The 21,241-nt window shown below is 50.9% G+C and overlaps 1 protein-coding gene across 2 annotated transcripts in view; it reads right to left on the reverse strand.

The window, feature by feature from the left end:
* Positions 1-9,616: 9,616 nt before the first annotated feature.
* The window catches only part of LOC102136152 (uncharacterized), a 92,855-nt gene continuing 81,230 nt past the window's right edge, over positions 9,617-21,241 (reverse strand). For both annotated transcript variants that reach the window (XR_012430566.1, XM_065539703.2), the window contains one exon: positions 9,617-10,512. Coding sequence is in view for 1 of the 2 variants with exons in the window: in XM_065539703.2 (XP_065395775.1) it covers positions 10,206-10,512 (307 nt within the window). In the remaining variant the exon portion in view is untranslated. The remainder of the gene's footprint in view (positions 10,513-21,241) is intronic.

Raw genomic sequence — 21,241 nt, forward strand, 5'->3', positions numbered from 1 at the left:
GGAAGCGAGGTTTGGCTTCATTGTTCAACGAGAATCTTCCTGTATGCAAAGCTCTAGAACACTGGAGCCTTTGTGAGGAGGTGCCAATTAAAATGCCTTTCTCCTGGTAGGAGGGGGCCTCTGTTGCAGCTTTGTTTCCAGCCGTTAGAACAAGAGGGCAGTGGGAGCAACTTGCCCTGATGAGCCAGTGAGCAGTGCAAGCGCTTTACCTACATGGGGGCGGGGCTCGGGAACAAACGATGTCATCATCGGCTCACTCATCTGGAGACCTGTAATATCGTCTGGTTGTGCTGCCTATCATCTGTGTGGCTTGGGGCATGTTACCTAACCTCTGTGAACTCCTTAGGTAGACTAAGAATAATACCAATCTAGAAAGCCTGTGGTGAAGACTAAGTGAACTAACATGTATGAAAAGGCAAACATAATACCTATTCAATGTAGACTTTGAAGAGGGATTAGTTCCCCAGGCTTCCTGCGCGGATGTACTGAAAGACAGTAACCAAATCATCAGACCTACAGATGGACGAGATTTCAGAGGCTTGAATTCCCTTAAACACAACCCCAATTAGTGATTATCCCGTCCCTACTTAAGTTCTCTGAAAATAAAAGGATTTCAGTTGCCAAAGTCTTTATCATTTAGCAAGAGCTCTGCTAAGATTACTATTATTTTTTTTAGACAGAGTTTCACTCATTGCCCTGGAGTGCATTGGCGTGATCTCAGCTCACTGCAACCTCCGCCTCCTAGGTTCAAGTGATTCTCCTACCTCAGCCTCCCAAGTAGCTGGGATTACAGGCTCCCACCACCATGCCCGGCTAATTTTTGTATTTTCAGTAGAGACGGGGTTTTGTCATGTTGGCCAGGCTGGTCTGGAACTTCTGACCTCAGGTGATGTACCTGCCTCAGCCTCCCAACGTGCTGGGATTACAGGCATGAGCCACTGCACCTGGCTAAGATTTTCTTAAAAGCCTGTCTAGATCCTAAAGAACTAATCCCCTTATCTCCCTCCTTCAGTATGATGAAGAGGTTTATGAGCATCATTTGAAGACACATTCATATTGTGTTTCCTTCAAAGGGGTATGAGCTCCTAGAATAAGAAGAGGTACTGGGCCAAGGAGCATGGCTGGGCTCCAGTTCCCAGGTCTGTTTCAGTGTCTTTGTCATTTCTCTTTCTATGTCACAGTTTCCTCATCTGTAAAATGAAAGTTGGGCCTGATTTTTTTCATTTTTTTCTCTTTTATGAATGTGCCAATTTGTTTGCCAGAGAATAATGACATCTTTATAAACTCTCAAGAAAGAGACATTATAAAGACAAATTTCAGGTATACTTTGAAAATAGGCTTCATTATATAACATATACCTCTTTCTGTTTGGATTTTACTATCCACTTAAAAACCTGTATTAATCACTAAGGGAAAGGCTAGAGGAGACTTTTCTATCTCCAGAATAATTTTGCAACAATTCCAAGATTCTCTGCACTTCTTTTTCTGTCCCTTGATTGGCCTCCTCCACATTTTCCAACTCTGCAGGTATTGCTCTACTCTTCGACTTTACATTGTTTTCGATGCTTTTGCAAGGAGACTCTGCCTTGAATGAACCCCAGATATGGTGCAATGTTGAGGAAGATCTCCAAGTTTACACATGCCTGCACGATGGCCCAAAGGTATCATCAGGTGAAAGGGACGACCTTAGAGATGAAAGAAGTTCAAGGAATGGTGCTACATTAAATAACTTAGCATTAGAAAGCATCTACTTTGCTTTTTCTTTCACCAACCCTGAAAGCCAAATAAGGCACTGGGCATTGAGGACTTCTTTTGCGCAGAACACGTGATTACACAGCGTTATTCTTCAAGAGTCTCTCTTAATCTGTCGCCTGGAGAACTCTGCACACTGTCCCAATTCCGTCTGCATTTTCCATCGGCTGCCAGTGTTCGTAGCAGAGGGCTCGGGTCTTCTCGTCCTCTCCTCAGGGTCTGGCAGCTGTCACTACCGCGGAGTTCAGTCCAGTTCCCAGCGTCGGGGGCGCTGCCTTTCCCATTTCAGTTGCCAGGAGGCTCATCCACGATCGTGCCAGAGGGGCAGCGAGTAGTCTCCTCGAACTACGGGGGAGAGAGGAGCCACTGTTGGCACGGGCCAGACTGAACGCCGGTTCCCACGGCCTACCTGCTCGGAGCTGCAGCCGCCGACATCTTGCGCCCTATTGCCAGCACCGCGGGGGCGCTTCGGGAAGAAGGGAATAGCGGTTCCGCGCGTGCGCACTCCGCAGCCGCCGCCCCCCGCGAGGAGCGAGAGTCCCGCGGCCCCGCCCCGCCGAAGCTGCAGCCGCAGCTGAAGGCCGGAGTATCTGCCCGCAGCCTGCGGCGACCCAGCCGGGAAGTAACTGCTGAGGGCGTCTCCGTAGTTCAGTTTTGGTTTGTTTGTCTGAGACAGAGTCTCTCTCTGTCGCCCAGGCTGGAATGCGGCGGCGCGGTCTCTGCTCCCTGCAGCCTCCGCCTCCCGGATTCAAGCGATTCTCCAGCGACTGAACAGCTGGGACTACAGGCGCGCGCCACGACGCCTGGCTAATTTTTGTATTTTTAGTGGAGACGATGGTTCACCATGTTGGTCAGGCTGGTCTCGAACTCCTGACCTCGTGATCCGCCGCCTCGGCCTCCCAAAGTGCTGGGATTACAGGCGTGAGCCACCACGCCGGGCCCACCCCCGCCCCCCCCCCCCCCCACTGGGTTTTTAAGGAGATAACTACAAGGTCATTTTACGGTTCGGAGTGTGCTTCAGACCTCCCAACAACCTAACGGTGTATTATAAACCATTCTTTGCTTTGTTTTTAAATACATTAAAAACCTTTTTTGGGATAAAAATAGTGGAAGTACATGGTTTAAAAAAAGAAAATCAGATTCACCGAAAGGTTTATGATGAAAAACAATAATGTTCTGTCCCTTTGCCTCCAAGAGACTCCTTTTTAAAAACTTTTGGGGTGGGCGCGGTGGCTCACGCCTATAATCCCAACATTTTGGAAGGGTGAGGCGGGCGGATGATCATCTGAGGTCAGGAGACCATCCTGGCTAACATGGTGAAACCCCGTCTCTACCAAAAATACAAAAATTAGCCGGGCGTGGTGGTGGGCGCCTGTAGTCTCAGCTACTTGGGAGGCTGAGGCAGGAGAATCGTTTGAACCCGCGAGGCAGAGGTTGCAGTGAGCTGAGACAGCACCATTGCACTCCAGCCTAGGCAACAAGAGCAAAACTCTGTCTCAAAAAAAAAAAGAAAAAAAAACTTCTATACGTTCTGGTAGTTGTCTCCATTAGGTTTGATTTGGAACTTGCTTTCCAGCTACAAGGTTGTTAAGATCATACTTGCTTTTCCTGAGCTGCATTATCTTCAGCTGCCATTATACAGGCTGATGAGGCTCAGTAGCAGGGCAGGGCCACTGGCGTATTGAGAAATGGATGGTCCCTGTCTTGGCATCCGAGGGTTGTGTGGCGTGCCTCGCGCCAGGACCTCCTTGGCCATTCCGCTGTTCCGAGCTAGAACCCAGCTTCTGAGCCCAGCACGCTCCAACAGCAGCCTGCGCGGTCCACGCCTCTGCTCCGGACCTGACCTTTCCCTTCGGCCTTCCTCCTACAGATGTCTCCGCACTTGGAATCTCCAGGGTAAATCTGAGGGATGATCTAAACCCACAGGTGGAACAAGGGACGACATACACGGCGGCCACCACCATCTTCCCCAAGGACAGCCTGGCCATGGATGAAAAGGGCCGTTTCGTAGGCCTTACCTTCTGCTAGCCAGTACAGCCTAAAGCTATGATATTCAAATATAGACTCTTAGGCTCCACCCGGGAGGATTCCCTAGGTCTGGACAGGGCTTGGGATCTTAACAAGCTCCTCAGGTGATTCTGTTACAGATGAGCCAGGACCTCTGTTTGAAAAAAGCTGTCCTTGGGATATTACTTTTATTTATTTTTTTTTTCCATCTCTTCCTGCTATTTTGTTATCATTTTTTAATACAGAGACGGAGTGTCACTATGATGCCCAGGCTGGTCCCGACCTCCTGGGCTCCAGAGATCCTCCTGCCTGAGCCTTCCAAAGTGCTGGGATTACAGGCATAAGCCACCACTCCTGCCGGGAAATTACTTTTAAAACAGATCTATTTGTATGAGATGTTCTCACAAAACTACTTAGAATAGAAAAAATAAAATAAAATAAAAAAAAGAAAAAAAAAGAAAAGAATAGTGACAAAGTTCTTAAACCCCACTGTTGGACATAATTAAAATACTTTTTTTAAAAAATTTTATTTTTTTTTTTTGAGATGGAGTCTCTGTTGCCCAAGCTGGAATGCAGTGGTGCCATCTTGGCTCATTGCAACCTCTGCCTCCTGGGTTCAGGCGATTCTCCTGCCTCAGCTTCCCGAGTAGCTGGGACAATGGGCATGCGCACCACCATGACCGGCTAAATTTTGTATGTTTAGTGGAGACGGGGTTTGCCATATTGGCCAGACTGGTCTTGAACTCTTGAGCCCAAGTGATCTGCCCTCCTCAGCCTCCCAAAGTGCTGGGACTACAGGCATGAGCCACCACACCCGGCCCAAACATTATGCTTTAATGAAGACATGATATTTTGCCATTAAACCTAAAATATCATAGAACCATGGATTGAAGAACAGACATGAATTACCTTGAAATCATCTACTGCAGTGCCTGAGTGGCTTTTGCCTGTTCTCACAGCATGAATTCCCAGTTCTCACACAGTAAAAAAAAAAAAAAAAAAAAAAAATTATGAAAAATAATGTCAGCTAATAGGCCGGGCACAGTGGCTCATGCCTGTAATCCCAGTACTTTGGGAGGCCAAGCGGGGGCAGATCACCTGAGGTCAGGAGTTTGAGACCAGCCCGGCCAACATGGTGAAACCCCATCTCTACTAAAAATACAAAAATTAGCCGCACTCCTGTAATCCCAGCTACTCGGGAGGCTAAGGCAGGAGAATTGCTTGAATCTAGAAGGCGGAGGTTGCAGTGATCACTGCATTCCAGCCTAGGCGATAGAGCAAAACTCCGTCTCAAAAAAAAAAAAAAGTCAACTAATAAAAGTAGAACACAAGAGAGCTTGAGCCACCATTCGCAATTATAAGAAAAATTTCGATAGATCAGAAAAGTCTTAGAAGTCATTAGATTCTATTGTAAAGGGATTATGTGGATTTTTGTAGTAGATGTTTCCTGACTGTGGAAGCACTTAAATACATCTTAAGAGAACAGTTCTAGTTTAAAAGAGTCTGTAGGCCTGGCACGGTGGCTCAAGCCTGTAATCCCAGCACTTTGGGAGACCGAGACGGGCGGATCACGAGGTCAGGAGATGGAGACCATCCTGGCTAACCCGGTGAAACCCTGTCTCTACTAAAAAATACAAAAAACTAGCTGGGTGAGGTGGCGGCGCCTGTAGTCCCAGCTACTCCGCAGGCCGAGGCAGGAGAATGGCGTGAACCCGGGAGGCGGAGCTTGCAGTGAGCCGAGATTGCGCCACTGCTCTCCAGCCTGGGCAACAGAGCGAGACTCCATCTCAAAAAAAAAAAAAGAGTCTGCACTGGGGATGGGGTGGGAGAGCTATATGGGATTATTGGGACAATTGTGCAAGTTTGAGTATGTACAGCGTATTAGCTAACTTTCTTGTATGGCGTATTAGCTAACTAACTTTATCGTTTCCTTTCTTAATAATATTATGGTTGCGCAGAATGCCCCTTTGGATATACGTGCTGAACTATTTGGGAGTGAAGCACCATGATTTGATAACTGACTTTTAAATATTTCAGCAAAAAAAAATATATATAAATTTTTCAGGTAGTTGGAGAGAGAGACAAAGCAAATGGAAAAACGGGAACAATGGATTAATCTAGGCGAAGAGTATAAACATGTTCATTATTCTTTCATCTTTTCTGTAGGTTGGAAGTTTTTCAAAGCCAGTTGGGGGAGAAAGTACAGGAATAAAGAAAGATGCTCGCCAGGCGTGGTGGCTCCTGCCTGTTATCCCAGCACTCTGGGAGGCCGAGGTGGGCGGCTCACCTGAGGTCAGAGTTCGAGACCAGCCTGACTAACATGGAGAAACCCTGTCTCTAGTAAAAATTCAAAATTAGCCAGGTGTGGTGGTGCATGCCTATAATCCCAACTACTCAGGAGGCTGAGGCAGGAGAATTGCTTGAAGCCGGGAGGCGGAGGTTGCGGTAAGCCGAGATCACACTATTGCACTCCAGCCTAGGCAACAAGAGTGAAACTCCGTCTCAAAAACAAAAAAAGTGGCTCATGCCTGCAATCCCAGCACTTTGGGAGGCCGAGGCAGGAGGATTACCTGAGGTCAGCAGTGCAGTTTGAGACCAGCCTGGCCAACATGGTGAAACCCCGTCTCTACTAAAAATACAAAAATTAGCCAGGTGTGGTGGTGGGCGCCTGTAATCTCAGCTACTTGGGAGACTGAGGTAGGAGAATTTCTTGAACCCAGAAGTCAGAGGCTGCAGTGAGCCAAGATTGCGCCCCTGCACCCCAGCCTGGGCAACAGAGTGAGACTCTGTCTCAAAAAAAAAAAAAAAAAAGAAGTCTCACAGTCGCCCCATCACGAGATGGGGTCTCCACACATCACCACTGTTGCCAGCAGAGGACCCTGAAATTCTAGGGCTTTGCAAGGAAAGAGCTAGTTACTAGAGACTGCTCTTCAAGCAGCTTCCCAAATGTGGCTGGATTCTGAGCTGACTAACTGTCGTGTGATTTTAGGCCACAAAGGGTGGATAAATTCCAGTTTGTCTGGTACTGAGAAAAAAATAGGCCCTATATCTTAGACAGCCCCGATAAGGTGCCTCCATGGATATGAGTAATGGTCAGACCCAGGGGATGACCCAGGACTCAGAAAGCTGGACAATGGAAAGTCTGGGGCACTGTGACAAGGAAATTCTTACCCCGAATTGCCTTTTCCTATTGAGATAAGATAGTACACAATAAAGCGCCAGGCTCAGAAGTGCTGCTGCCAATCCCAGCCAGAGCAGCCAGCTCTCGGCCCTGAGCTGAAGCACGTCAGTACCCGGGGCTGTCCGCACCTGTGTGGTCTCCAGAAGGCCAGCTCTGGTGGGGGCAAGTCCTGACTCCCACCACTCACCAGCTGTGGGACTCCAATTCTTGTTCGTGAACAAAAGAAAGAAAAAAGTCTACTCCTCTTCTACCTGCTTTACTCTGTGGTGGCTCCAGAAACTAAAAACCATGCTGGGCACGGTGGCTCATGCCTGTAATCCCAGCACTTTGGGAGGCTGAGGTGGGCGGATCACCTGAGGTGATCAAGACCAGCATGGCCAACATGGTGAAACCCCGTCTCTACTAAAAATACAAAAATTAGCTGGGCATGGTGGCAGGTGCCTGTAATCCTGGCTACTGAGGAGGCTGAGGCAGGAGAATAACTTGAACCCAGGAGGTGGAGGTTGCAGTGAGCTGAGATCGCGCCATTGCACTCCAGCCTGGGCAACAAGAGTAAAACTCCATCCAGAACACACACACACACACACACACACAAACCTAAAAGCAAACCATGAAAGGGCTTTCCACTCCCAAATGCTATAAAGGTATCAGGTTATTATTATTACTTCCTCAGTATGAAGCAGTTAGTTTTGTAGATTCTCCCTCTTTTTTTTCTTTTTTAAGACACAGGGTCTGGCTATGTTGCCCAGCTGTTCTCAAACTCCTGGCTCAACGATCCTCCCACCTTAGCCGGCCTAGTAGCTGGGACTACAAGCACGTGCCACCCAACCCAGCTAGCATCCCCTGTTTTAGGTCTAGTTCCATATTTCTTTAAAAGTCATCAGGATGTCTTTTAGGTCCTGAGTACATTTTTATTATGAGATTGTATAAGTAAAGTCCTATGAACTTCTGAGGAGACAGGACTGAGATACCTTAGACGCTCCACTGTCTCCTGAGTGAGCAGAGTGGCAGAGGCTGTAACCCTTTTAATAGCACCTTAACTGGGAAGTAGACCCCTGTAGGCAAGCAGTGACTCACAGACACTGTCACGAATGAGTCAGCGTCCCAGCCAAGCAGGGGCTGGCAGCCTCCTACTTCAAGGGGTGGGAAGGCAAGGCCTAGGCTCAGTGCTGGATATTGGTCTTGTCACATTAGGGGCGGTAGCAAAGAGCCCACAGAGTGGAAAGAAGCTGATGCCTTTGGATTGGTCTTCAAGGGGAGAGGATTGAGCTAATGGGCATGTGATACAGAGAAAGGCTGTAAGTTAGGGTAAGGGGGAGCTTTCATGTGGCCCTGTCTGAGCTGCAGTGGTTGCCGGAGTAATTATTCCCTGTTACTGGAGTAATTCCAACACAGCCTCACCCCACCTATAAAGATGTTTTGGACCGGGCATGGTGGCTCACACCTGTAATCCCAGCACTTTGGGAGGCCAAAGTGGGTGGATCATTTCGGGCCAGGAGTTTGAGATCAGCTTGGCCAAGATGATGAAACCCCATCTCTACTAAAAATACAAAATTAGCTGGGTATCATGGCGCACACCTGTAATCCCAACTACTTGGGAGGCTGAGGCAGGAGAATCGATTGAACCCAGGAGGCGGAGGCTGCAGTGAGCCAAGATGACACCACTGCACCCTACCATGGGAGACAGAGCAAAACTCCATCTCAAAAAAAAAAAAAAAAGAAAATAAAAAAGATGGTTTGGGGAAGCTGTTACCATTGATCAGAGAGTTGGATCAGATGGCATATCAGGGATTTTTTCAATGTTAAAAATCTGAGCTATGGGGCCAGTGTGGTGGCTCACGCCTGTAATCCCAGCACTTTGGGAGGCTGAGGCAGGCAGATCATGAGGTCAGGAGATCGAGACCATCCTAGCTACCACGGTAAAACCCTGTCTCTACCAAAAATACATTTAAAAAATTAGCTTGGTGTGGTGGTGGGTGCCTGTAATCCCAGCTACTTGGGAGGCTGAGGCAGGAGAATGGCGTGAACCTGGGAGGCAGAGCTTGCAGTGAGCCAAGATCACACCACTGCACTCCAGCCTGGGTGACAGAGCAAGACTCTGTCTCAAAAAAAAAAAAAAAAAAAAAAAAAAAAAAAAAAATTCTGAGCTATTTTTGCCTCACAATGAACTTGCATTAACCCACCTTCTGCCTAGTAGCCACATTCTGACCTTTTTTTTTTTTTTAATTTTTTAGAGAGAGAGGGTCTTGCTCTGTTGCCCAGGCTGGATTACAGTGGTGCAATCATAGCTCACTATAACCTCAAATTGCTGGGCTCAATTGATGCTCCTGCCTCAGTCTCCCAAGTAGCTAGGACTATACAGGTGCATACCACAACACCTGGCTAACTTTTAATATATATTTTTTTTAATGGAGGCTCACTCTGTCACCCAGGCTGGAGTGCAGTGGCGCAATCTCCACTCACTGCAACTTCCACCTCCGGGGTTCAATCGATTCTCCTGCCTCAGCCTCCTAAGTAGTTGGGACTACAGATGCTCACCACCACACCTGGCTAATTTTTGTAGTTTTAGTAGAGACAGGATTTCACTATGTTGGCCAGGCTGGTCTCGAACTCCTGACCTCAGGTGATCCACCCACCCTGGCCTGCCAAAGTGCTGGGATTACAGGTGTGAGCCACTGTGCCTAGCAACTTTTAATTTTTTATACAGATCGGGGTTTCACTATGTTGCTAAGGCTGGTTTTGAATTCCTGGCCTCAAGGGCTCCTCCTGCCTTGGCCTCCCAAAGTGTTGGGATTACAGGCGTGAGCCATTGCACCTGGCCCTTTTGGAGCTTTAGTCTCCTCAGCTGCAAAATGGGATTATAAATAGCTACCCTAGTTATCTCACAGGGGCGTAATAAGGATCAACAATAATAATAAAAGATTCCTGGTAAAATCATGCACACTGTTCTCACGTTTCTCTCAGTATCTGTGATCCACAGGTAGAGGGTGACCGGGTGAGTACCTGGACCGGCTGTCCCATGGGTCAGAGTAAAGATCCCATTTACTCATGGGGTTGGCATTAAATCACATTTCACTGGCCATCCCCCAAACATGGTGACTGTTTTACCCTTTGACTTCTCTGTCCCTCTGCCTTCACTCCTCCCATCTACCTTTCCCTTATGTTCATTGGACTAACACTTTCTGATGGGTTACTATGTCCAAGGCACCCTGCTGGGGCCAGGGGACCGTGGGAATAACTCCCAGCCCTTGTCTGCAAGGGCATCTCAGCCCTGTAGGGAAAGCGCAGTGCCCAGGAGGAGAGGCCAGGAGGAGAGGCCAGGAGGAGGCGGAGGCCAGACAGGGGAAGTGTTCACAAGAAGACATGGCTTCATGGGCCTGGCTTTTAAGACCAGGTGATGATTCTCCAAGTAGAGAAGGCAGGGGGAAGGGTAAGAACAGAGTGCCTGGATGTTTGCTTGTCTGCTCTGGGCCTCACCCAACTCCTTCCTTGGCACATTCTCTTGCCTGTTGAGCAACGTCCGCTGTGTGACAGGAGAGGAACTCTGCTCAGGTCTCGCATGCAGCTTCTTTCTAAGCAAGAGAATTTGAAAATTAGAAGTTGTTGTTGGAAATGAAACCACCATTGCAAAACTGTAAGTGAGACAGTGAAAGAGACTTGACCTAACCAACTCCATCTTGCTTCTGATCTCCAAGCTGTCCTTGCTCATTCCTGGGCAAAGATGAACTAACTTTGGGATTAACTTGGTTTATACATTAAAACAAAGACGACAGCAGCCCTTTCCCAAAACAAACCTCCTTCCTGCCTGGGAACTAGACTGTCTTCGTAGGACTAACAAATTAGCCGAGAGATTAGAAATCATTGTTTAGGAGTCATGGGGCTGTAGGCTACAAGATTCTGACCCTCCCTAAACTGCTCCTAAGGTCAGTGCTTGAGATATTTTGCAGATTCTGCCCTTGATGGGTCAGCTGGCGCCACCCAGGTGGATAAACTGGTTCATCTGATCTTGTGGCCCCGACCCAGGAACTGACTCAGTGCAAGAGGACAGCTCCGAGTCACTATGATTTCACCCTGACCAATCAGCACTCCCGGCTCACTGGCTTCCCCCAATCCTGACCAATCAGCACTCCCGGCTCACTGGCTTCCCCCACCCACCAAGCTGTCGTTAAAAACTCTGCTCCCCAAATGCTCGGGCAGACTGATTTGAGCAATAATACAACCTCGGTCTCCCACACAGCTGGCTCTGCGTGGATTACTCTTTCTCTACTGCAATTCCCCTGTCTTGATAAATAGGCTCTGCCTAGGCAGCGGGCAAGGTGAAACAGTGCTGCCTGCTCACTGGGGCCACGCATATGACTGTGAGATAACACAGTAATTTTCAACCCCGGTTGTACATCAGAATCACCTGTGATTTGTTTTTGGTTTTGATTTAGTTCAGATTTCCTGGCCTCACTCTTCATGTATTCCGGTTCAATGGATCTGGGATGAGGCCCCCATAATCGGTATGATTTGCTTTCACAAATTTAGAGGGAGAAATAATGTCACAGAATCTTAGTCCTTCCAGTTCTGCACTCAGGAGGGCACATGTTTTATTGCAGGATGCCCAGAATCCCCTATTGAAGCTTCCACCTACCCCTAGTTTTCTGAGAACCCTAAAGGCTTATTAAGTTCTAAAAAGTGAAGGAGCTGACCGGGCACAGTGGCTCACGCCTGTAATCCCAGCACTTTGGGAGGCTGAGGCAGGCGGATCACCTGAGGTCAGGAGTTCATGACCAGCCTGGCCAACATGGTGACCCCCGTCTCTACTAAAAATACAAAAATTAGCTGGACATGGTGGCGGGTACTTGTAATCCCAGCTGCTCGAGAGACTGAGGCAGGAGAATCGCTTGAACCTGGGAGGTGGAGGTTGCAGTGAGCCAAGATTGTGCCACTGCACTCCAGTCTGGGTGACAGAGCGAGACTCTTTCTCAAAAAAAAAAAAAAAGCAAAAGAGCTGCCATGGAATTAGTCTGGCTTCCACTCCCAGAGGGGAGAGAATGGATGGTAAGCAGTTGCCTGTTTTTCTTTCCTGTGCCTCATTTTCCTTATCTGTGAAAGGAGAAGAAAAGTATTTCCCACCTCATAAGATTGCGGTGAAGGCTGAAAGAGCACAGAGGCCATGACATGACACAGTAAGTGTTCAGTTAATGACGGCTATTGCCATGAAGGCAGCAAGGCCTCCTGGTTAGAGGTGTGGGCTCCAGAGCCAGACTGCCTGGGTTCGCAGACTGGCACAGACTGGCAGCCACTCTAATTGTGTAGCCTTCATGCCTCCATTTCCTTCTCTCCACAATGGGTATAATAATGACTTCCTCACAGAACTGTCATTAAGTGAATTAATAAGTGTAAGGCACGTTGATCAGTGCTGGGCAAATAACACCAAGTAACTATTAGCAGTTACGGTTACCTGTGCTGTGACCTCTCACTGCCTCATGGTGTCACTGTCGGTCACTGGTCCTGCCCCGTCCTTAGCTTATACCCTCCAGCTGCTCCTAGCAGCCTCGCAGGGCAGCTGTGAGCCTTCAAGCAGAGACCACCTCCCCCTACCTCTTGCTAATCCGGGCCAAGGAATCCCTACTTGGGCTCCTAAGTTCACCTATACAGCCTCCTCCTGGGACACCAGCTGGCTCTGGAATGCTGTGTCAGACCCCGTTCCAGCCTCACCAGCACAGATAGCCAGGACCTCCACGCTCTTGCCCGCTCCTCCCCAGAGATCCACCCCAGGCTCTGCAGCTTTTCTTTGGTCACCTTGGAGCCTAAGGGTCTGAGAGCACCCCTTTCTCCAAACACTGAAGTGATTCTTCTAAAGGAAATGACCACAGTAAGTCCTGGGATCTCCAGTCCCCACTCTGTTCAGATGGCTGCCCTCTGTGCCTCCAAGTGACTTGGTTGGGAGATTTCCTTACCAGGTGTCAACATTACACTTCTGGTGATACCACTGCCTGGGATTCCAAAGCCATTTTTTTTGCTTCCTTAGAGAAGCAGGGCGGGGAAAGCCCACATGTCTAATCTCTGCTGGGAAGCATATTATGTATAACTTTAAAAAACCCCAGGCATGATTCCAACATGCAACCAAGGTAGAGAATCACTGAGGGCCGGGCGCGGTGGCTCAAGCCTGTAATCCCAGCACTTTGGGAGGCCGAGATGGGTGGATCACGAGGTCAGGAGATCGAGACCATCCTGGCTAACACGGTGAAACCCCGTCTCTACTAAAAAATACAAAAAACTAGCCGGGCGAGGTGGCGGGCGCCTGTAGTCCCAGCTACTCGGGAGGCTGAGGCAGGAGAATGGCGTGAACCCGGGAGGTGGAGCTTGCAGTGAGCCAAGATCCGGCCACTGCACTCCAGCCTGGGCGACACAGGGAGACTCTGTCTCAAAAAAAAAAAAAAAAAAAAAAAAAAAAAAAAAAAGAGAATCACTGAGGTAGGAAGACTGAGACCTAATGGTTATTAAAACACCTGCACAAGTGGGAGGCTGTGCATTGATTCCCCCGAGGCTGCCATCCCTCAGAACATTTTGATTCTAGAACACTGGCGCTAAGTCAGTGGTTAGAGATCGGCTGGCTCAATGATTCTCTGGTTCAGTGGGCAGCAGAATCGCTGGTGTGGTCTGTTTCTCATGCAGCTTCTCAGGTCTCAGCTCCTGATCGGTGACGCGATTCAGTAGGATGGGGGTGGAGGAGTGGGAGGAATCCCAGATCACAGTGAGATGCATGGTGAGGAACCCTGGGAAGGGAGGGTGTGGGCAAGGTGGGCGAAGGGCTACCTGCACAGTCGTGCCTAGGCAGGGAGTTATGAAAAGCAAGGGCAGCGTCTCGGAGGGGCTCAGAGGTGAGGGAATTGTCCTCAGAAACTGGAAAAAGTCCGCAGTTGTCAAAGTTAATTGCCAAATCTCTCTCCAAATAATATAACCCCTGTCTGACTATCAGGGCGTATTTTCAGATGGAAGAAAATGTGTGTCCAAAGCAGGAATCCCCTCTGTGGGAGCGGAGGTGAACCCTTGGGAGTGGAAGCTGGGAAGACAATTGCTGCCGATGGTCAGTGAGGAAAGCCTTGGGCTCCAATGACCTCATGCATCTTTTCTGTCGCCGGTGACAGGACACTCCCTTCCCCTCTACCCACCTCCACCCACAGGCATATCAGACAGATGACCACATGAGAGCACGGGAAAAGTGTTCCCCGTCGATAACACACATTCTCACGTGCTGCTGCTGCCGCCGCCGTCCGACCTCATCCCCCAAATGTCCCGTGATGCCGGGCTGAGCGAGGCAGGGTGAGGTCACCCCAGAGCTCGTGCTCTTTCTCCCTGGAGACCCAGGAATTTTTGAAAAGTTGCATAAGAGCCAATGCCTGGTCATGCCTTGAATTCTTTGTGTGAAACCTTTAGCTCCGGCAGCCAAGTCTCATTTGTCCCCTAATTCACGGTGTGTGACTTTGTTTTCTCAGCGGTGTTCACCAGGAGAGGGAAAAGAATACTCCCTTATCTCCTCAGAGGGTCAGCAAGGCAGCCTGATCAGACGTGACGCAGGGAGGAGTGGATCAAACTAGGCTCAGAAGCCACCAGTTCCAGAGCCCACACCTCAGAAGGGAGCTTCCCCTACGGGGACAGTGCACTCCGGCAGGGGTGGCCCTGAGGGGTCTGCTTACACCTGAAGTGGTTGTGAGTCCTTCAGAGTTAGTGATAAAGAACCCGGAGCCTGAGATCACCAAAAACAGCCCTTTTCCCCCCACGATCGTGCTCTCCAGCCTCTGACCCTCCCCAGTCTTCTCAGGCCTCCTACTTGACTAAATATTTGGGAAGTGAAACAATAGCCTCACTAAAGCTGCGGTGGGCAATTACTGGAAAATCACGTGATTGTCCGAATTGAACCAATTTGTCAAAGACCATTTTCCTTTCACTCATCACCTCCCCCACACCCCACGATAAGATAGGGTCCCTGGAGCACAATAATCCTTTCCTGAGATACAATTTAGAGGCTCCTGAGAAAAGAAACAAAAGTGAGGCTAATTTTGGCTTTTCTGAGACTAAAGGAAGGCGCACAGGCAGGCCCTGTCCTGCTCGAGGAAGCCAGGGTGGGCCTCGTTTCGTCCCCCCAGGGTATCTGCTCGGTCACCGGGGGATTTGGAGAACAATGCAAGGGCAGTGAGGGGGAGATGAGAACCAAGTCCCGGCCCTGGCGGTGCTGGCCCTGGCCGCAGTGACCGGAGCCTTGCCTAGGCTCTGAAGAGATCTCTACCATAAGAGCCATGGCTTCAGACTTCATTCTCTTAACTGCAAATTTCTCACCACCCTTCCCAGCCGAATTATTTTTCATTTTTTTGAGACAGAGTCTCCGTCTTGTCTCTCAGGCTGGAGTGCAATGGCACGATCTCGGCTCACTGCCACCTCTGCCTCCCACATTCAAGCGATTCTCCTGCCTCGGCCTCCCTAGTAGCTGGGATTACAGGTGCCCACCAGCACGCCTGGCTAAAAGTTTCCCCGTAAACCTTTCACCTACTGGTATTTTGGAGTTTGATGAATATTTGCTTATTCTTTCTGTGCTTAATAACTCTGCGTCAAGCCCAAAGAGGCAGGTATTATTATCTACAAATGAAACTACAGACTGAAAAGTTGACACTTGTCCAGGTCACACAGTGTGATAATAGCAGAGGCTGCGTCATGGAAACAGAGGTCCTGTTTTCCTGGAAGAAAACATTTTCACTCTGCTTTCCACCATGACTTAGCTGTTGGGAAGCAGCAGGCCTCACTGCTGGTGAACTCCGCTGGGCATGGGGGCACACCTGTCCGAGGTGGCGCCTGCCCTCTCATCATCCCGGGAAGGAGAAGAGACAGTATGTTCTAGACAACACTTCCCCTCTCATGGGCCAGCTCTGTCTGTGCTTCGGGTCCTTCAGTCTCCCTCCCATGTCTCCCAAGCCCTTTCGTATCTTGTCCGCTGGTTTTCCCTGCCCTTGTGTTCCGGCTCGAGCTGCCTCAGGCGTCCCCAGCTGCACTCCTCCATCCAGCTGCACTCCTCCATCCAGCTCACTCCTCCATCCAGCTGCACTCCTCCATCCAGCTCACTCCTCCATCCAGCTGCACTCCTCCATCCAGCTGCACTCCTCCATCCAGCTGCACTCCTCCATCCAGCTCACTCCTCCATCCAGCTGCACTCCTCCATCCAGCTGCACTCCTCCATCCAGCTCACTCCTCCATCCAGCTGCACTCCTCCATCCAGCTCACTCCTCCATCCAGCTGCACTCCTCCATCCAGCTGCACTCCTCCATCCAGCTGCACTCCTCCATCCAGCTCACTCCTCCATCCAGCTGCACTCCTCCATCCAGCTCACTCCTCCATCCAGCTGCACTCCTCCATCCAGCTCACTCCTCCATCCAGCTCACTCCTCCATCCAGCTGCACTCCTCCATCCAGCTCACTCCTCCATCCAGCTGCACTCCTCCATCCAGCTCACTCCTCCATCCAGCTGCACTCCTCCATCCAGCTCACTCCTCCATCCAGCTCACTCCTCCATCCAGCTGCACTCCTCCATCCAGCTCACTCCTCCATCCAGCTCACTCCTCCATCCAGCTGCACTCCTCCATCCAGCTCACTCCTCCATCCAGCTGCACTCCTCCATCCAGCTGCACTCCTCCATCCAGCTGCACTCCTCCATCCAGCTCACTCCTCCATCCAGCTGCACTCCTCCATCCAGCTGCACTCCTCCATCCAGCTCACTCCTCCATCCAGCTCACTCCTCCATCCAGCTGCACTCCTCCATCCAGCTCACTCCTCCATCCAGCTGCACTCCTCCATCCAGCTCACTCCTCCATCCAGCTGCACTCCTCCATCCAGCTCACTCCTCCATCCAGCTGCACTCCTCCATCCAGCTCACTCCTCCATCCAGCTCACTCCTCCATCCAGCTGCACTCCTCCATCCAGCTCACTCCTCCATCCAGCTGCACTCCTCCATCCAGCTCACTCCTCCATCCAGCTGCACTCCTCCATCCAGCTCACTCCTCCATCCAGCTCACTCCTCCATCCAGCTGCACTCCTCCATCCAGCTCACTCCTCCATCCAGCTCACTCCTCCATCCAGCTGCACTCCTCCATCCAGCTCACTCCTCCATCCAGCTGCACTCCTCCATCCAGCTCACTCCTCCATCCAGCTGCACTCCTCCATCCAGCTCACTCCTCCATCCAGCTGCACTCCTCCATCCAGCTCACTCCTCCATCCAGCTCACTCCTCCATCCAGCTGCACTCCTCCATCCAGCTCACTCCTCCATCCAGCTGCACTCCTCCATCCAGCTCACTCCTCCATCCAGCTGCACTCCTCCATCCAGCTCACTCCTCCATCCAGCTCACTCCTCCATCCAGCTGCACTCCTCCATCCAGCTCACTCCTCCATCCAGCTCACTCCTCCATCCAGCTGCACTCCTCCATCCAGCTGCACTCCTCCATCCAGCTCACTCCTCCATCCAGCTGCACTCCTCCATCCAGCTCACTCCTCCATCCAGCTGCACTCCTCCATCCAGCTCACTCCTCCATCCAGCTCACTCCTCCATCCAGCTGCACTCCTCCATCCAGCTCACTCCTCCATCCAGCTCACTCCTCCATCCAGCTGCACTCCTCCATCCAGCTCACTCCTCCATCCAGCTCACTCCTCCATCCAGCTGCACTCCTCCATCCAGCTCACTCCTCCATCCAGCTCACTCCTCCATCCAGCTGCACTCCTCCATCCAGCTGCACTCCTCCATCCAGCTCACTCCACCATCCAGCTCACTCCTCCATCCAGCTGCACTCCTCCATCCAGCTCACTCCTCCATCCAGCTGCACTCCTCCATCCAGCTGCACTCCTCCATCCAGCTCACTCCTCCATCCAGCTGCACTCCTCCATCCAGCTCACTCCTCCATCCAGCTGCACTCCTCCATCCGGCTGCACTCCTCCATCCAGCTCACTCCTCCATCCGGCTGCACTCCTCCATCCGGCTGCACTCCTCCATCCAGCTCACTCCTCCATCCGGCTGCACTCCTCCATCCAGCTCACTCCTCCATCCAGCTGCACTCCTCCATCCAGCTGACTCCTCCATCCAGCTCACTCCTCCATCCAGCTGCACTCCTCCATCCAGCTCACTCCTCCATCCAGCTGACTCCTCCATCCAGCTCACTCCTCCATCCAGCTGCACTCCTCCATCCAGCTGCACTCCTCCATCCAGCTCACTCCTCCATCCAGCTCACTCCTCCACCCGGCTGCACTCCTCCATCCAGCTGCACTCCTCCATCCAGCTCACTCCTCCATCCAGCTCACTCCTCCATCCAGCTGCACTCCTCCATCCAGCTCACTCCTCCATCCAGCTCACTCCTCCATCCAGCTGCACTCCTCCATCCAGCTGCACTCCTCCATCCAGCTCACTCCTCCATCCAGCTGCACTCCTCCATCCAGCTCACTCCACCATCCAGCTCACTCCTCCATCCAGCTGCACTCCTCCATCCAGCTCACTCCTCCATCCGGCTGCACTCCTCCATCCGGCTGCACTCCTCCATCCAGCTCACTCCTCCATCCAGCTGCACTCCTCCATCCGGCTGCACTCCTCCATCCGGCTGCACTCCTCCATCCGGCTGCACTCCTCCATCCAGCTCACTCCTCCATCCAGCTGCACTCCTCCATCCGGCTGCACTCCTCCATCCAGCTGCACTCCTCCATCCGGCTGCACTCCTCCATCCAGCTCACTCCTCCATCCAGCTGCACTCCTCCATCCAGCTGCACTCCTCCATCCAGCTCACTCCTCCATCCAGCTGCACTCCTCCATCCAGCTGACTCCTCCATCCAGCTGCACTCCTCCATCCAGCTGCACTCCTCCATCCAGCTCACTCCTCCATCCAGCTGCACTCCTCCATCCAGCTCACTCCTCCATCCGGCTGCACTCCTCCATCCGGCTGCACTCCTCCATCCAGCTGCACTCCTCCATCCAGCTCACTCCTCCATCCGGCTGCACTCCTCCATCCGGCTGCACTCCTCCATCCAGCTGCACTCCTCCATCCGGCTGCACTCCTCCATCCAGCTGCACTCCTCCATCCAGCTCACTCCTCCATCCGGCTGCACTCCTCCATCCGGCTGCACTCCTCCATCCAGCTCACTCCTCCATCCGGCTGCACTCCTCCATCCGGCTGCACTCCTCCATCCAGCTCACTCCTCCATCCAGCTCACTCCTCCATCCGGCTGCACTCCTCCATCCAGCTCACTCCTCCATCCAGCTCACTCCTCCATCCAGCTGCACTCCTCCATCCAGCTGACTCCTCCATCCAGCTGCACTCCTCCATCCAGCTGACTCCTCCATCCAGCTGCACTCCTCCATCCGGCTGCACTCCTCCATCCAGCTGCACTCCTCCATCCAGCTCACTCCTCCACCCGGCTGCACTCCTCCATCCAGCTCACTCCTCCATCCGGCTGCACTCCTCCATCCAGCTCACTCCTCCATCCAGCTGCACTCCTCCATCCAGCTGCACTCCTCCATCCAGCTGACTCCTCCATCCAGCTGCACTCCTCCATCCAGCTCACTCCTCCATCCAGCTGCACTCCTCCATCCAGCTGCACTCCTCCATCCAGCTCACTCCTCCATCCAGCTCACTCCTCCATCCAGCTCACTCCTCCATCCAGAAAGTCAGAGGCAGGAGAGCTTTCACCAGAGGGTGGAGGAGGTGATGAGAAGGAAAAATGTTAGGCTTCCAGTTGTCCCGGGGTCAGTGAGACAGCTGCAGGGATGCTCCAGCATTTCACTGTAGTGTGACAAAGTGGAAACTCCTGGTGGTCATGCCGGGCATTTCACATCACAGCACACGCATGCTTGTGGCTTTCTGTTGACAAAGGGGAGGCAGACTACTTTCATCCAAATCCACGATGTCACGTAGACTTCTTTTTAGCTTTGCTCAGTGGAGAAGCATTTCCGAAGCCCCGCGGTGGTTTCACTACCCCTTCACAGTCTGCTAGCGATCCGTTTGCGGTCACAGACAATCTGCTTCTGGAAGCCATGCGTCTGGTAGACGGGTGGCAAGCGGAGTGTCCAGTTTAGCCACAGGTCACTGTATGGCCGTGCTTTGAGGGTGCAGCAGATGCTTCTCTCTTGGGAAATGATAAACTCCACCCTGTGGAAGGTTATTTGGGCTGATGGAAAATCTAACAGACCGCTTGGCTGGAACAAGCAGAACAGTGAAACCCCTCAGTCAGGCCTGAGCCTTTACCAGTTGCCTGCCCTTCAACTTTCTGTCAGTATCATCCAAATTTCTCTTCCTTCAAAGCCGAATTTGTTGATATGACAAAAAATAATATATATATATTTTTTTTTTTTTGAGACAAGATCTTGCTCTGTCGCCCAGGCTGGGGTGCAGTGGCACTATCTCAGCTCATTGCAACCTTCGCTTCCCAGGCTCAAGTGATTCTCCTGCCTCAGCCTCCTGAGTAGTAGGCGTTTGCCACCACGCCCAGCTAATTTTTGTCTTTTTCGTAGAGACAGGTTTTCGCCATGTTGGCCAGGCTGGTCTTGAACTCCTGACTGTGTATATATATCATATATATATTTTATATAATAATATATTATATATATTATTTTATTTTTAATTATAATTTTTTATTTTGATATATTTTATATATTATATATACATTATATTTTATATATTATATATTTTTATATATTATGTATATTATATTATATTATATATATATAATTTTTAAAACAGAGTTTCACTCTGTCACCCAGGCTGGACTGCAGTGGTGTGACCTTGGCTCACTGCAACCTCTGCCTCCTGGGTTCAACCGATTCTTGTGCCTCAGACTCCCGAGTAGCTGGGATTACAGGTGTACATCATGACTAAATCCAGACTACATCCACCACGACTACATTTTTGTATTTTTTAGTAGAGATGGGTTTTCGCCATATTGGTCAGGCTGGTCTCGAACTCCTGACCTCAAGCCATCCACCAGTCTCAGCCTCCCAAAGTGCTGGGATTACAGGTGTGAGCCACTGTGCCCGGCCCCATTTTTTTCTTTCTTTTTTTTTTTTTTTTAAGACAAGTTCTGGTTCTGTCACCCAGGCTGGAATGCAGTGACACCGACTGGGCTCACTGCAAACTCCGCCCCCCAGGCTCAAGCCATCCTCCCACCTCAGCCTCCTGCGCCACCACACCCAGCTAATTTTTGTATTTTTTGTAGAGTCAGGGTTTCTCATGTTGCTCGGGCTGGTCTCGAACTTATGAGCGCAAGCCATCCACCTGCCTTGGCCTCCCAAAGTGC

Source organism: Macaca fascicularis, chromosome 2 (genome assembly GCF_037993035.2).
Source record: "Macaca fascicularis isolate 582-1 chromosome 2, T2T-MFA8v1.1".
In the NCBI taxonomy this organism is placed as follows: Eukaryota; Metazoa; Chordata; class Mammalia; order Primates; family Cercopithecidae; genus Macaca; species Macaca fascicularis.